The 18,315-nt window shown below is 33.3% G+C and overlaps 1 protein-coding gene across 1 annotated transcript in view; it reads left to right on the forward strand.

The window, feature by feature from the left end:
* Nucleotides 1–18,281, forward strand: part of LOC124366876 (rho GTPase-activating protein 21-like) — a 271,854-nt gene extending 253,573 nt beyond the window's left edge. The window contains exons 32-38 of the mRNA XM_046823476.1: nucleotides 572–719; nucleotides 1,805–1,904; nucleotides 3,442–3,566; nucleotides 4,767–4,966; nucleotides 5,099–5,189; nucleotides 12,836–12,984; nucleotides 13,936–18,281. Coding sequence (XP_046679432.1) covers nucleotides 572–719; nucleotides 1,805–1,904; nucleotides 3,442–3,566; nucleotides 4,767–4,966; nucleotides 5,099–5,189; nucleotides 12,836–12,984; nucleotides 13,936–14,508 — 1,386 coding nt within the window. The 3' untranslated portion in view covers nucleotides 14,509–18,281. The remainder of the gene's footprint in view (nucleotides 1–571; nucleotides 720–1,804; nucleotides 1,905–3,441; nucleotides 3,567–4,766; nucleotides 4,967–5,098; nucleotides 5,190–12,835; nucleotides 12,985–13,935) is intronic.
* Nucleotides 18,282–18,315: the final 34 nt, after the last annotated feature.

Genomic DNA, 18,315 nt, shown 5'->3' on the forward strand with positions numbered 1-18,315 from the left:
AATGATAATTAGGTTGAAAAATTAAATTTAAATTAATTCTGGGATTTTTTGACGCAAGTCCATTTTTGATATTCCTAAATTTAATTTTATGGTAATTTTATTATTTTAAGGCAGAGTTTTCAAAGAAAATTGCAAAAAAGTATGTTGACAGCTTATTAAATAATCAAACTGTGAATTTTTTTTTAAACCTTGCAAAATGCCTTCATAAGGGCTGGCACTTTTAGGTGCACCCACTAGAAAAATACCTGGCACTTTTCAGTACGCCCACTCAATAAATACTTGGCACTCAAAGGGTTAAGCGCCCACTCAATAAATACTTGGCACTCAAAGGGTTAAGAAAATATCCCAAAATTGCACACAGGATTATAGAAGCTTGTAAACCAGAACAGACCTGATGGCAAGAAACCATTTCAGTGAGTTACACTTAGAACATTGCATTTCTAGACAAAAAAAGGAGTGATTATGTAACTGTCCATCACAAATTGCCATCGGTACTGTCTCCGTTCACAAGCTTCTCTGTAATAATAATAATATAGTAGACAGTGGGCACTAACACGCAGGTGTTATACAGAGACTGGAAACGAAGAGCAAGCAACAGCACCGCAAGGAGAGGCTAGCCTCAACGGAGGATGCGAGTAGTACAGAGGCCGGCCACCCCGGTGGTCTGCCTGCCGCGAGTCTGCCTGCGGCCCCTCAGCCTACCAGCCTACCCGACAACGGTGAGTCTTAACGAGTCATTCCAAGTTTCTTCCTTTCACAATTTACTTACCTTTGAACCTGGAAATGTTGTTCAAGTAACTGCATAAATGCGATTGACACCAAAAGTCTCGGTTTGTGTTTTACCGATTAAATCATTATGGACATTTAAATTATACGTCAATCGAAAGCACATGAGTAGTTTTTTAGATTTAGTGGTCTTTGATTTTCATAAATCCTGTTTCTAGTTCCTAATATGTATGGATTTCTGAGATGTGATTTTGTCGTTAACTTCTGTGCAGAAGACATTGTTATTTGTAGACAAATTATTTGTTCAAAAGTTTTGTTTATTCCTATGGAGCAAAGTTCTATCATTCATTCTTGATCGTAATACTTCAGAATGGGTGATCCTTGTAGATCAATCTCTGACACTCGTGACATTTTAATGGACTCTGACGCAGCTGACTTTGTTAAGTCGGAAGTAGAAGTTGTATTTTGCTTTGTTTTTTGTTAATTTTGAAGTAAAAAAACTTATTTTTACACTCTTCTACATCAACCAGCTTCAGAAAAAGATTTAAAAAAACACATTAATTTTTTTTGTTATCCTTATTTTATTGCACCTTAAAATGGGTAAAAATTTACCATTTTTTCTGGAAAAATAAAAAAAATTATTAGTTACCATTTTATTCTGAATCTCTTAACACTATATATTTATATGTTCAAAATTAAATTTCTTACAATTAGGCTATTTTGGTTTTTTTAAATACTTTATATATTATTATGATGCAGATACTTTTATGTAATGAATTTCTTCACATCTCAGATAATAAATATAGTATATACTGTAAAATATTTTTTTACTTTAAAGTTATTTAATTGTTTTTTGATTCTTAATAATAAAAACTATTATTATACAGCCTTTTATACATACACTACATATAAGATTTATTTTGAAATTTTTAAAGGGACCCTGTAAAACCTACAAAAATCAGTTTTTAGTATTTCTGGTAGACACTTAATGAGTTAGAGCACTATAATCACCAGGGTGCTGATTAATGACATAAAATAAGTGCTGACTTGATCACCAAATTTACAATTGTGTCGGCAGTGGCTGCAAGCGAGGAGCAGGCGGTGCGGCCGCAGTTGGATGACGGAACGATACGCACTTACGCAGGACTGTCTGCTACTACGCAAGAAAGGATACGACGGTAAGTAAGCCACCGTATTTTAGTATAATTCCTCGATGTGAAAATAACTGCCGTTTTCAAAGGCCAATGTAACGAAATCAAGAAGTGATAGTGAAAAGTCAAGTACAGTTGATTCCTCTATAATCCGGCCACATTGGTACCATACCCTCGAGTAGATTACGAAATGGCTAAATGAACCGTAGGTATTCTGTAAATGTAAAATAGCGCTCTATAATTACATACCTTTATGTAAAATGTCAACTATTAAGATGGTTTTAACAATTTAGTGGCGATTACTCAAAAAGTGCTGTTGTGTTTCTCTTGTTGAATCATAATGTTATTGCATTCACAGATATTGTATTATAAATGTGGTAAATGAACAAGCATACATCAGAAATATAACATAATAAACAGAAACTAAACAGAAAAGTTGATTCGTATTGATTTTGCCATGAACCATTCTATGAATGATTCATTTCAATCATTGGATTGGTCAAACCATCCAAGGCCTTATGAGAGGGAAATCTACTGCATAACAAAAATTATTTTTAGTTTGTGATTACGTTTGATGTATAGTTACAGTGTCAGATAAATCGTCAAGAGCTTACAATGTAATGTATTATTTAGTAGCTGTTTTCTGATCGGATCAACAATCCCTTATTCTTAGGTTTATGCAACCCAGTGCCATGATTATCAACAAATATTTCCCGTTCATATCACATTGAAAATCTGTAAAACGATTTTTTTTAAATCTTATGATGTTTTTGATTTGCTGTTTGAACCCATCTTCAGTTTAAAAAATATTTAACCCTGGAGCTGGCAGTTATTTTTGAGTGTTTTGTTCTCGTACTTTTAAAATGTTGTAAAAAAATATGTTTTTACTACAAACCTATATGTGTAATACATTAATTTCAGGAAAATGTGGAGATAGTTATGGCATAAAAAACATACATAAAGCATTTTATGTCACTGACATCACTGTTGCTGAAACAGCAAATCAAATTTTAACATTGAAATCAGCAATTCTTATATTTGAAATGGTATACAAATACTGATGGTAGTGTTGATTTATGTACTATATGAACTATCAAAACACATCAGTTTCAGATCGACATTATAATGTCAATTGCGACTCATAAATTTATTTAGATCGACATTTTAATGCATATTGCCACTCAAAAATCGATTCAGATGGACATTATAATTTCGATTTCCACTCATAAATCTAATCAGATTTACATTATAATGTCAATTATCACTCGTGAATTGATTCAAATCGACATTGTAATGTAGATTGCCTCTCGTAAATCAATTTTAATCAACATAATTTCGGTTGCCACTCATAAATCGACCCAGATCGACATTATAATGTTGATTTCCACTCAAATCAATATTCAGATCGACATTATAAAGTGGATTGCCAGTTCAGGGTTAGTATGCATTACTGTTCCTGTCAGTTTTACTACACCAGTAAAAGAATAGTGAAAATGAAAATAAGAAATACATTTGTCATAGTAGACCTATCACTTAACAATACTGTATATCCTGTATGTTGCAGATTTGAACTGGAGACGAAAGCTATGCTGCACAGAGATTCGGCAAGGATACGACGTCTAGAGCCAGACTCTGAGAGAGAGCAAAGCAAGCGAGAGCTGGAGATGGATGACCACACCAACCCATCAGGTTTCTGTCCATCCGTTGCAGTGTTGTTGTCTTTATGATGGCTTGTTTCAGTCTTTGTGAAATTCTTTTTAAACATGTATAAGGTTTAAAGTACGTCTCCTTGGATCAGATACTCACAATTTCTGCCAGGTAGAAAGTTGTGTATGTTTTGTGTTTACCACATGGCCATTAGTTATAATCCCTGAATGGTCAGATATACTAATATCTTTTTACAATTTTAGGTTAGGTTTGAATTAATAGGCTGAAAGCCGGGGATTGTTACCAGTTGATAGAAAATATATAAAAACTTTACCAATGATACCAATATATCAAAAACTTCTTTTTTTAATTGTTCTGTATGATTTTTTAGTGTATATTGTAAAAATAGAATACTGCTTTTTGTTAACGATCACATAAGTGTGCTTCAGTAAAGTGACATTTTAACATATTAAACATGTTAGGTTAGTTTTGTAATAACAATTATAGAATTCCTTAGTGACTTAAAAACATTTAGTACAAGCTTTTTATGCATTTTCTGTGTTTGTTCAGTAATGAAAACCTTTTTTAGTTAAATACGTTGTAACATATTTTTTAACAATTTAAAGCTGGTGGTCAAAAACTTCAAGGATTTTTGAAGCTGATTTCTATCAGAACAACTAGAGTCTGATAATATATCAGTCTTGAAAGAAAGAACTGATGAATGGTTTGCTAAGGTGATTAAACCTTCTAATTACAATTGGCTTTCTTAACTCATGTTTTCTTAAACTTTCCCAGCAATTCTTTTGTTTGATTAGGAGTCATATTTTCAAGTTGAAATTAATTTTAGACCAACTGTTTTATATTTAGTAGTCATGGGTTTATCAACTTTTAAAAAGTTGAAAAAGAGTTTTATATTTCAAGCAATTATTTAATGTCGATGATTTTGCAGATAAACTAAATTGTTATTTGTGTGTACAAGGTAAGTGGCAATTTCAAGGATTTGCATCGCATGCTGGGATACCGTGGGAGAATGTTTTGGGTGCATTTTGTTAAATAACTTGTTATTTTTTGAATTGGGTTTTGTATCTTCCACCGACCAAAATGGAATCGAAATACTGTGTTGTGCGTTGGACGGCTGGATAGGAAGATTCTATTTAATTTGGGTGGCAAAAAATTGTTTTTATTAACAGTCAGCTACTAATAAAAATATCACTATTCTAAAAGGTTCTGTATTCTGTGCAGCTATCGTGAAGAAGATAGCAGAGTCGGGTCGACCGGTGAAACCTCTGGCGATAGTCCCCCCCTCTACTGGGCGGGGCCGGCACAAGGAGGAAGGAGGGGCAGGGGCACTACGGCGGGGCTCGTCGGCGGAGAACGTCAACCTACCGACAGAGAAACAAGCCAACGGGAACCTCAAGCGGTTCAAGTCTGGAAAGGAGCAGGTTAGGATTTGTCGAGTATTAGTTACAATAAATTCAGTCACAGTAACCTGCAAGGTTTCTTCGTGCATTAGATTTTATGATTCCTCTCACAACAACGTCTTGCTGAAGTGACCTTGGTTGTTTATGTCTCAGGGGGAGCCAGGTCTTGGACGTTGTGGCTCTCTGGACTCCCTCCATGACCTGACACCGTCAGAGCGACCGCCCAGCCATGTCTCTGACGAAGGTAATTATGTCAATAACTATTTCCGCCATTATATAAAAAAACCTCTCTAAATTCTTGTGTTGATTTACATTTGTAAAACATATTTAAAACTAGGTTTGTGTAAAATATACACTAAAATATGCTCTCTGCCCAGTATTGCCAACTTAATTGTTGTTACCAAGGTAGCTTTTTTAAATATTTAAATTCTGTGTAAATTCGGCTACACTTTTAAATCCTGAAAATTAAATATATATATTCTTTAGTGAGTGATGGTCCAGTAGTCCTAATCAGTGATATGGGTATAAAAATTAATTTAAATTTTCAGATTATAATTTTATTATTGTTGTTACAAAACATTCCTCACTGTGACAGTGCAGTGGAACAGAAAATAGTTTAAGATTTCTAGTGCTAGTGCTTTGTGTGAACTACATATTACATGTAGTCATTCGCAATGATGGGCTTAAATAATAATATCGCATCTTGATCTTATAATCTATCTCTCAACAAAACAGTGAAAGTTAACATTATTTACATTAATAATATAGTGAAGTGTACTTATTGAAGTCTTTACAATCTAATTTTATTGTTAAGGTAAAATAATACGATTTAAATCTCACACATATGAAAACATTTGCTACAGTTTGAGCAAGTTTCTAATTACTTTGAAACATGCTTTTTGTCCTCTAGGTCAAATTTTAATTTAACATGATTGTGTCCTGTCTTAAAACTCATAATATTTAGCTTATTATATCAGAATTCTTGGTCTTTAGATATTAAAAAAAAAAACTTGTATAAATTGTTTAAATACAGTTCAAGACCAAATCAGTATATTAATTATAAAACCACAAATCAAACATTAAATTAGTTATCTTTAGAATTGTTGATTACAAATTCATCTGCATCAGGCAGAAGTACTTTAATATAATTTAGTGAAATCCCTAAATAAATATACCATTTAGAATATTTGTTTATAATTTTTCAGTGCATTTCTCAAAAACCATGTTTTATATGAAAAGAGTGATATGGATCCATTTATAAGAATTCACTGTTTACACAGTTTAGTCAACTCGTATTGCGAGTCACTGTGAAAATGCCCATACAATGTTGCTTATCAGGATAAAGTTATACTTATTTTTTGGCATCAGTTTTGTTTGCTTTCACGCTTTGTTTTAATCTCTACTGCCATCTCTGTCGCTTTTTATTTCTCTCTTGACTGATGTCAGTTTTTGTTAGCCGCAAAGTGAGCACTTGAGATCTGCAGTAACGTAACGTAACGTAAAGACAGAAGAGACGTTGTAAATGTGTTGTCTGGGTGTGTAGGGAGACGACGGGGACGTATATTTGCTCCTGGTTTCCACTTTGACTACGCGGAGCAGCCCCCTTGGCGCCACTAGCCCCAGGTAGCCCCCTCCCCCTGCGGACTCCTGGCTTTCAGACTAATATGTACATAATTTTGTTTGAATGCTTTTCTTTCCATAATCAAAACAATAACCGAGTTTCTGAGTGTGGTTTGAGTTTGGTTTTAACGAGTGAACTTTGCCTCCAGTAATGCTTGAGTATTGCGGCATCCATTAAAAATCGGCTCCGTCCGAAAATTCTGCGTATGATCGGCTGTGTGGAGATAAAAACGAGCTATGAACTCTGACTTAAAAATATTTTTTTGTGAGCCTTCGTTGAGATGGCTTTGGCCAAAAGTTTGTTCAGAGTGAACCTGGCTAATTCTTATCTTTAAATACTGTTAAAAATTATTACTTATATTATTGCGTGTTATTTTTTCTATTGAAACGTATCAATATTTTTTATTTTGTTTACTTAAAGGTGTCATTTAATTTTCAAGGATAGAACTCTAAACGTGTTAGAGTTGGAAAGCAACAATGAAGAGGATCTTAAGCTGCGTTTTAAATTTGAACGTGAAACTTCAACAATTTGTAGCTCTAACTCCTCCATCCCTCTCTTCTATTGTCCCTTGTTGTAGCTACACGTCCAGGATAGCCAGGATACTCTCAAAGCCAGTACTTTCTTTTTAAAGTACCAGTTCGTTACTGGATTTTCTATCCATTTGAAATAACCTTCAATAATTATAAAACTAATATGCATAAATATGAACAAACAATAAAGTCCTTTAATTATAGATACAGTTGTAAACTTTGTAAAAATTCTAAGATTGAGTAATATAGATGAACGAGACTAAAAATTTCAAGTACAATCTGATCATGGTGCATTAGCTAGAAGAAACAACCAATGGTGGTGATGAACACGTCAAGGCCTTATCAACTTGATAAAACATGATTGCACCACAAGCAATTACTAGCAAAATTTATAAAAATTAAACAATCATGACAAAAACAATGTAAAACCAGAAGCAGTAGTTCAATATGACATCATAATCAAAGCATGAATAAACATTGAACAAACAATCATGATACGATGGTGAAAAACATGTCAAGACCTTATCAACCTGACGAAGCATGATTATTGCACCAAAAAAAGTAATTGATAAAAATTGAACAATCATAAGGTGAACAATACAAAACTAGAAGCAGTAGTACAATATGACATCAAAATCAAAGAATGAATAAATTGGACCAATATTTATGGCATGGTTGTGATTAAACATGTCAAGGCCTTATCAACTTGACGAAGTATGATAATTGTGTAACAAGCGAAGTAAATTAATAAAAACTGAATTACCATGATGAGATCAGTTGAAAACTCAGGGAGTAGAAAAACCACATCATAGGTAAAAATAGAATCAGCGAGCACAAATGATTATTGCACCTCAAGATAAGAAGTAATTTTTTATAAATCCGTAAATTAAAATTTACAATAATTAAAAAAAGAGTTTATCTAGAAATAATTTATTTAATTTCAGCAATGTATGGCTTTTTCAATTTTATTTTATACTTTTCAGCTTAAACTCCATTTTTTCCTGAGGGCAAATTGCTGTCTTATCCCCCGATATTCCGGGCACGCAGCCATGCTAACAGTTCAACGATTGCCGATCCCTAATGATTTTCGTAGATCTAGGTTCAGATCCGGTTTTGCTGGAATCAAGATTAGGTGAATCCGATTGTCCGAAGATTCAATCCGCCCAATCTTGAGCGGACGTGGGTTCCCACGTAACACAGCCAGGAGTGCGCACTAACGCCCAGACCGTCGCATGCACTCACCCCCCTCCCACTCCTCCTAACAGTTAACTCGACCTGTATGGTGTGCCTAACCTTCATCTCATCAATCAGGCATTATCTTCTCGTAATCAACAGATTTTAACATTAATCTAGAAATACTGTTTCCTTTTATTTCATTAAATATGACATTGTTGTTTTCTTGTAATAACTCAACTGTTTGTAGCACGATATTGTTTTATATATTTATGGTTATATACAATGAGTCACGATTTATCTGGCTGGTTATCTATCAATTTTCTTAACTTCTCTGTTCCTGAACTGTTTTCATATCTTTTGTTTATGTATAGAGTGTGACATTTTATCTCAAAACAGAGCAACTAGGACCAATGATTGTAAACATATTTTATTGACGTAAGTCATCATAAAAAATTTGAATTAATATTTCTTTAAGCGTACAAGCAAGCGTGTTGAATAAACGCTTGTTTCAATATTTGTACAAGAGTCAAATCAGATTTTCTAGTATTTTTTTCTTTAGTAAATGAAGCTAGTATATTTTGTTAGTATAATTGTTAATCCTTATAAAACCACTTTTCTAAAAAGTAATGTCTAAATTTGTTTTTAATAAAATGATGGTCAACACTTGAAGTGGAACATAAACAATTTTAAATTACATCTTCTTGGGATCTTTAACTATATAAATTCATAAACTAGTGTTAAAATACGAGACATATCCAGAAATTGAGTATATTGAGACTCTCATAGCCAGAGAAATCTTTTTCTGACATATTGGCTACATTGTCGTGTAGCCTGATTCCTCCCCTCCGCAACGAGACCGGTTCGAGGTCAGTATGCTGAGAACTGTCGATACAACAATAAACTTTGTGAAAAATGTCAATACAATCTCCCACCAAGTACGAAATATGCAGTGTCGTTCATTATCGCGTTTGAAAGGAAAAATTCTGGTTGAGGTTTATAATGGTGGACCATTCGAGGTCAAATTAACAGTATTCTGCTGTCATGTAAATTTATTACAAACCACGTTTTATTTAACAAGTCTCATATGATTCAAATTGTGTGTATTAAACATTAGCGAGTCCTTTTTAGCGGATCAGTACAACGTGGGGAAGTGAACTCGGTGGCCCAATATTGATTTTTCCACCCCTTTCGAGTTTTCCACCTCAAGTGTTGGCAATGACAGATTTACCAATAGGCTCACTAGGCCGGGACAAATGCTGTATGACATGAATGTTAAAGAAGTTGTAAGGGAATTGTTGTCAAAAGAAGCAAGAAAATAATGTGTTGTGACTTCCAAATGTGACACATTCATGATTTTCTTTCAAAGTGCTTCAAGTTCAATAAAAGTATCTTTAATAGGTATGAACAAATTTACGATTTTTGTCACGTCCTGGTAGAACACCATTTACAAAATTCACAAACGACTTTTTAGGAGTGGGTGGGAAACACAAATATTTTCTAGCCTAAGGGGCCAACAAATTCAAATCCCCCACTGAGAGAGCTAGCTGATCAGGACATATAGATTTGTTTTCTCCAAAATTCAAATTGAACTTTTATTTATAATTTTTTGTGTCCAAGTTTTAAAACCTAATCTCGTAATCCCAAAAAAAGTTCCATCGATCATATATTATGATGCAAAAATAATTTTGTGACAAAAACACGAGAGAGTTTCCATTCATTCATTTTTCAATCATGTGCAACTCTATTCAACCCTCTTCCTCACAGCTGTTTCAGTGTTTTCATGTGAATGAGTGCTCGATTTGTTTATTCATTGCACCTAATATCATTTATTCACTGCTTGGACTTCAATATTGTTTTTGTTTTGAAAATACTTCCTATACGCGTCATTTCAATTGATCTGCCCCTTTTTCCGTCTTAATACGCAATGAACTTTTTTTATAAATTAAAAATAAACATTAATTAATTCCGAGTAAAATCAAAAAAGTACCTCATTCATGGCATGAGTACCATGGTGTATCTATTTTAAATAATATGTTACAGTTTGTTTACTTCCAAAATATTTACTGTCTATTTTATCTCGTTCTTTAAAATAATGGATTGTCACACTAACTTCTTGAATACAGAATTTTAAACTACATTAGGATACTGAGTAAAAGTTTAAAGTAAAATAAATGTGCCAATGAAACAATAAAAAGCGTTCTGCTTCATTTAAGCACATGGAAAGAATGTCCCACATACGTTTTGTTACGTTTACGTCTGTTGACTATTGTTATCGGTTAATGCAAACTAGAGGTTCCCTTAGTATTTCATAAATGTTTTTGTTGTATTATTTTAAAAAGCAGATAAACTTTATTTATGCACTACTTTTTTGTTTCTAAGAACAGGGTTTTTTGCTCAAAGTTTTACCAGGTGGAAATCAAGTTATTTGATTTTGTTTGTCTCAAATGTTTTCTATACTTGCACTTCTTTCAACTCAGGTTCTGTTAGTGTTTTTAATAATGGTTTGTGGCATGGGTCATTAAGTGTTTTGCACTTTTGTCTTGATGTATACTTTGTCATCAACAGGGACTGCAAAATTTGTAACGTCCCAACAGTTTCGATACGGTTACCAACGTGGAAAATCGAGTTGTTGCTTGTGTCCGGCACATGTGCTGACCAATCAAGACATGTTGTTACCCGTCAGACAGATTAAATTATACCTGCACGTGTTTTTGTAACAAACTTAGAGTAGCATAGTTACGTTGGTCTAAAAATTCTAAAACGTATGTTTAAAAAAATTAACAGTTGAGGTCTAAGCCCTCTTTTTATTAATATTTACTGTAATTCACTCAGAAGTTATAGGTCACAATAATCTCTGCCTTTAAAATATATATATTTTTTTTTTTTTCGTTAAAAGATTGTACAAAGTATTTAATTTTATCTCATTCTTGTTTGCTACGATTTTTTACATCTGTTGTAGTGCAGACTGTTATAAAATTCCATAGTACATTAACGGAACAAAGTAGTTAATACATTTTTAAAATATGTTCTATGTAAAAAGCTATGCGGCTTTTTAAAGAAATTTCTAAACGTATGATCAAATAGGGTAAACTAGAATTTGCTGAATTTTCCGATCATTTACTTGTCTTACAACAAATTACAGCGCCTTCACTAAAGTTGCGACTAATACTTGTTTTACTAAAAAATTCAAAGAGCAACAATTGGTAATTTATATATATCTAAGATGCTTTTTTAATCTAGTATACAATTAATTTATTTCGTGTAAAGTGTAAAAGTAATTTTTTCAATTATTTAAATGGATACACAAATCAACAGAACGTGTTCTAGCTTTAGTTGTGATTTGTTTGTGACCAAAGGCCTGTAAAATAGGTAATTTAGGATTTAAAAAAAATATAAAAAAAGTTTTTAAACTGTGTAAAGAGTATTTTAAGAAACAGGAAGGGTATTAATGTTTCCTGTGCATTGATTGGTATGTTTTTGTTAATTTTGTTATGGTTTGTGCTATGTTTTATGAGTATGCCTTTAAAGTGATCTTATCAAACTCAGAGCAAATCTTGTTTGCACAGAAAAGTATGAGTGTCTCAATGTTGTAAGAAAATTGTTCTTGAAAGATTTTGGCTATTTTCACAGGTAACTTTTCTTATTTTATTTTATTTTTCCAATTGTTGGTGAGTAGTTTGAAGACTGAACTCTCACAAATCAGCCGCCCTCATCTTTCAGCTCACTTGTTTTTGCTTTGATGGTCCTGACTATTTGGCAGAAGTGACTAAAGGTTGTAAAAGACCTTTGTTGTAGTGTGCAGAGACTAAGTTTGCAAGATTACAAACTTTGAGAAAGGAAAAATTTTATAAAGTTGTTATTTATGTTTTACCAGGAGTTTACTGAAATGAATACAAATGTTTTCCTATGATGGTCAGAACTGCTGGTAAAAACCAAAATTGGTTTAGAATTTTTTTTTTTAGAAAAAAATTGTTGATCTTATTCGTTAGAGATTGTTTTTTATTCAGATGGTGGCGTTTGTCTGAGATTAAAAAATACATTTTTATCGTTTTATCACAATCATCTGGTCATCTTGTTCAGCCATTTCGAATTGACATGATCTCTCCCTTCTTATATTTCAGACCTTTGTGTATAGACCTTCATAACGATATTCAAAGTATCACAAACTCTGCACACTACCATGTAAAATTCCAAGTTCAGAAGTTCAAAGTCTTGTTCTCTTCATCATCTCAAAATTCTCAGATGGTGATCTATCAAGTAAAACACAAAATTTAACCTTGTTCTTCTAAACATGATGTTTCTAAATCCATCTTTCACCTAGCTTGCAGGTAAAGAAATTTATCTTCCAGGAATCCTCTGATTGAATATAGGTAATGATTCAAGCAACTATTTAACTCTGTCTGAGTGATAATTGTTGAGTGACCGTGACAGAAAATTAGGTCATGATTTGATCCGCCTTTTACAAAAAGCAGTATAATTTTTCTCAAATCTTCCTGTCATTTTTGTTTTGTTTTATAATGTAGCGACGCAATGTTTCAACTCTGTGACATTTTTATTGCTCAGGTGGTGATCTACTAGTCAGCCTCACCTCAACATTCGACGCCAAGCTGCGCTCACTCCTGTCCACGGGGGCCACCGAGCGCACTCCTTCCCCCGCCCCCTCTCATCACCTCTTCTCTGACCCTAGCCTCCACAAAGCTTCTGACAAGGAGGTAATTCGAGTTTGCAAGACAGTTATGCATGCACCTATCTGTGGTTGTGGAAACATTTTTACAGTATTTTTTATGCAGTTTGAGGACGTTCATTGCTGCCTCATATTCACATTCGCATTCATATCTTAAATATTATTTGATGAAATTTATTCATGGTATATGATTTATTAATGTTATTATTCAATTCATTGGTAGGCTGGCAGACATTTTCAGAATCCAAAAGAAATATTTAAGGATTATGACATTTTCCAAAAGAAAAACTTCATGCAAAGGAATATTTAAGGACTTAAATCTGTTAACCTGTCCATCGGTTTATGTGCTGAGATGCGTATTGTTTGTAAGGCAGCATTTCAAGGTCTTTTTTGTAAATTACAATACAAGAAATAGAGATATGTTGCACTATTTCTAATTTATAGACTTTGTTTGAGCATCCAACACAATATTTTGGAAGAAAATTATACAATAAGTTGCGTACTAGATTTAAATGCATTCAAAGATGCAACAAATTTAAAATACAAGTTTCAGTTGTGTTAAAAGAGAAAAATATTACTCTATTGAAGAGTGTCTATGTGATACAATAATTTAATAACAATATGAATATAAATACATAAATTTATTCATTTTAATTTTATGAGTGTTTTATAATTATAATAACATTGTACATATTTAATTTTATAACATTATACTTAATTAAACCTTTGACTTTGACGTTTCATACCTGATAGTAATGTTAAGTTCTATTCTATACCTTGACAATGTCACCCGTTCTTCCAGCTGTGCTCGATTAAAATAATGTATATTATGTAAACTGTGACAATAAAGTATTTGAATTTGAATTCATTGAACATTATTCTTAAAGATGACTGTGGCAAATATAATCATGTTATCTTATAAAATCATCAATAATAATTCATTCAATACATCAGTTTGTAATAATAAATTATTTTTCAGGGAAAAGAAGAGGAATCGAAAGAGGAGTGTTGCGATGAAAAGGATAAGTCCAACTCCACCAACTTGTTAACACAAACTGCTGAGGCCCTGAAGGATATGGACGGCGAGACGAAAACGGTGCGGCTAAACCGATCCGAGTCTATGAACCGGGATGAGCGAACGGTCTTTCGATCCGAGTCACTCAAGAGCGACTCAGGTAAACTGCGCCGCTCAGAGTCGCTCAACAAGGAGAAACTGAAACGAAGTGACTCGTTGACAAAAAACGAAAAGACGGAATCGAACTTGAACAAGCGGCGCCAACTGGAGGCGGGGAGGTGGCTGAAGAGGAAGACCGGCTCTGCGGTGGACCGGAGCATCAAACGAAGACACACGGTGGGTGGCACTAAGGACTTTGATAAAACCAACTGGCTAGACAACAGGCAGCGGGAGGCGGAGGAAGAGGGGAAGAAAGAGCGGCGGACCAGCTCCCCCGACCTGAGCTCCTCGCGGCTTGCGGCGATTGTCATCCTGAGACCTCACAGCTTTGCGGAGCCAGAACGACTCTGCGGCGTACCCCTCGAGTCCCATGTGTAACGTAGCACAGCGAATACCACACGTATTTTTTTGTAAGAAGAGTAAACCCATAGGGTTGTTCACAAATTTCCTTCTTCGGAAGAAGAAATAAAGCAAATACGGTACATAGTATTTAGTACGATTTTTTTACCTGAGATAATTATTTTGTTGAAATTTACCACATAGAACTTAGCATAAAAAAGAACTTTGTTGTGCAATTTAGTACAAAATGCAAGATCATAACGTACCATAGTCGTTACCAATTATTTAGTTGTTTCAACTCTCCTCCTTTCCATCATTTGTAGAAAACCTTAAAATCTGAGATAGTTGGTCTTGTTGAAAACATTGTTATGCTACTGTGATATTGAAGCATTTAAAATTTGCATTTAAAAAAGCATCTTTATTCTCATCAGCATATCGAAACATTTCTTTATTTATAAATCGGAATAAAATGTCTTCAAAGCATAAATACAGCATTTAAACAATTTCAGTGAAGAGTTGAAGCAATGTTAAATAGCATACTTACTATGAGTAACCAATTGATGAGCTTAAAGATATCGTGTTAGCATTATTTAGAGTGCAGTGATCTCATGCTACAACCAGAATACGGGCAGTAAAAGGTAGATAAACTTTTATTTATAAGTAGCAGAGTTTCAATACTTCAATTATTTTCCTCCTTCCTTTCATTCATATCAACTTTTTAAACTTGAAGTACAACTGTGAAAAAATTGTATTTATCTAAAACAAATATAATCTCTGTGTACCAAAGCATCCGATGTAGGATGTGAATAATAATTTTGAACGTATTAAATAAAGATATATTTTTTACCCAAAATCGACTATTAGTGTTTTAAAAAGATTATTTAATTAATTTTTTATAACTAATGGTAATTTAATTCAATATTATTACTTCAATGATTAACAATATTTTAACCCTTTGAGGCCAAAGCGTAAAAAAAGGTTACTAACTATTTTCAACACCATTTTATTTTATAGATTGCACTCAAATGTAAATAAAAATGGTAGTTTTGCTGTCTTCGGAAAACAATTTTAGAATTTACTTATTTTTCCACCAAAATATTTCTGCCTTGCTATAAAAAAATTTTTAATGAATGTATATGATTTTAACAAGAATCACTTTTTTGATAGTTTCTTATTTTATTCCCTATAAGCTGCAGAAACAGAACAATATTTTAATAATGATAAAAGGCATTTCAGTTAAAAATTTGAACCCGCATTTTTTGACCGTTGTTTCAAGCAAGCTATATCAGAGCAGGTATATCTAGAGAAGCTTAGAGGAGATTTTGGGTTGACCCACAAATAAGGATGACAACACAATTTTAGTGAGACCAAAATCAAGCTGGATCTTTGTGTACACAGAAACAAGATGTATTGTGTTTTCAGTAAGCCTTTGATACAATCATATGTTTGATGATAAGTTACCTTTTATTGTCCACCACATATCGTGAAGTCACAATGTTCAGTAACACTATCGTATCGAACAGACATATCGACATGATCTCTCACCTAGCCTGGAAACTTAACAAAACGGAGGCAAACTAGTTGCCGACAATTGTACGGTCGGCCACTGCAACTCTAACTTAAGAATTTTATACTTAGTGTAAGTTCGCATTTTTAGACAATTTTTCGTGTTAGTTGTAATTTTAGCAGCAATAGCAAAATACTTAAGAGAAAGACAGTTCTAAAATGCATCAAGAAACATCGCATAACTTGTAGACAGTAAATACTTACTTCTGCTTACATCTTAGAAGGCTTGTAGGATGGAAAGCTCAATATGGTCAACGTTTCCTTCATCATTACTGCTCAAAAAAGATAGAGCCGTCCGCATTTCCCCGTTATTTGTCAACCATCCTTTGTTAAAGGTGAAATTCCAACCCCCTCTTCTTCCTCCTCTTCTCCTTCTTCGGGTATCTGCCGATCTGGTTAATCTCGTAAATCTGTATCCCTTGACTTTGAATTTCGTTTTTTATCCTTTTAATTGCTTTATTTTCTCCGTCTCTATTGTACAAAAAGTGTCCTGCATTTCTCCCCCACCAAGATCCTCCAATGCAAGACGGGCCTCAAGAAGAAGATTCCTTGCCAATGATTTGAAGAAGCTACCAGATTCTCGCTTAAACTCCATAAAGTGATGTGTTTTATTTTTCGGTTGGTGAAGTTTTCTTTCACGGCGTTGGATGAAAAAAAAATACACTTTTCAATCGTAAGACGTACCGGATAGAGGTTCTCTGCTGTAGGAATCAACCTTTCCGAAGACCGCAAATTTTAAATGGTCATTACTGTTTCTGCATTAAGGATACAGTATAGACAATTATGGTGGTACACCTGACTGTCCTCTTGTATGCCCAATCCTGTCCTCGATTATCAGATCATATACAGAATACATCTTTGTCTTTCGATTCTTTTTCTGTACTTGCAATCGTGTTCTTGTTTTTCTTAATCTATCCCCTTGAATACAGACAAAGTCTTGTCTTGCAGTTGTTCAGGTTATACTTAACGTGACCCAGGTTCAGCAACTTCTGGAGCACCATGGTGCTATGTCCACAAGACAAATCACGGCTTTGCCGGCAAATCTTTATTGTTGTTTTCTTTGATTTTTCTGTAACTAATAATTTTGTTAATGATGCCAAGTGGGCTTTCAGCCTATTAGAATCACATGCTGTAAATATATATCACTTTGTAAAGAGGCTATATTTATATAAAGGGTGGGATTCTTTATGTACATACGTTATAACTTTGTTGTTAGCAGCTCGTAAATGGTAGCAGCTCATCACGGTGATTGTAGATAAATATCTGGCAAATTTTCTAGAATCTTAGCTTTTTAGTGATAGTGAACAATTAATTAATACATGTTCCTTACGTTTGGTTGTATTTTCTTGCCGAAAGATTATTATTAATTCTCTCAGTTTTTTATAATCTATTAGTTGTTGAGTAATTCTTATATTTATGTTTTGTCACTATCGGAATCCAGTAAAATTATTTTGGCAGCAATATGTTAAAACCGTGTTGATATTCTTTTATTAGTGCAAATACGGTTATAAAGTATAGTGCAATAAGCAGTTTAGTTACTTTCTTGTTTTATTAGAAAAATGTTTTACATTGATCTATTATATTTATATTAAGATTTTATAAGGAATAAAGTTACGGGAAATTGTTTTAATAGATATAGATGTCAAAGCCGATTTAAAACAAAAGTCTGTAAGTAGCCGTCACATTTTGAGTAGACTAGAGTTGCTCTATTACCAGATTTATGGAAGAGAGAATTTTGCATTATATTATACGAAAATCGTATATCTTTAAAGAACGTTTTATATAAAAGATATTGCATTTCATCTTTGTTGTACAAGCATAGCTTGATATTGTAAGGACATTTTTAATACGAAACAAGAGGTAATGTACTTTTTTAAAGGATACATCGATCAAGTTCATGTGCTATTTGTGATTTTAGGTTTAGGCCAAAGAGTGTAAAATCGTGGTGTAAGATTTAAAATTAGTTTTATAAATAGTTGATTTGAAGAGTGATTTAATTTGAGCAATTGTGATGTTTTTGAGCAAAGTGGTTTATTTTAAAAGTTGTTGTTGTTGTTGGTTGTTTTCAGTTGTCACAGTCTATCTCTATATATTTGTTCATTGTGATTATTTATTTAGCCACTTTATTGTACATTCTCTCTTAAGATTATCAGATATAAGATAATTATTGTACTTGTGTATAAATGGGACGTGATATGTATGATTGTACAAAATGTGTCTGTGTAAATAATAAAATTATCACCGTCTTTTGCATTTTATTTTATAACTCCTGAATGTGGA

Source organism: Homalodisca vitripennis, chromosome 7 (genome assembly GCF_021130785.1).
Source record: "Homalodisca vitripennis isolate AUS2020 chromosome 7, UT_GWSS_2.1, whole genome shotgun sequence".
NCBI lineage: Eukaryota > Metazoa > Arthropoda > Insecta > Hemiptera > Cicadellidae > Homalodisca > Homalodisca vitripennis.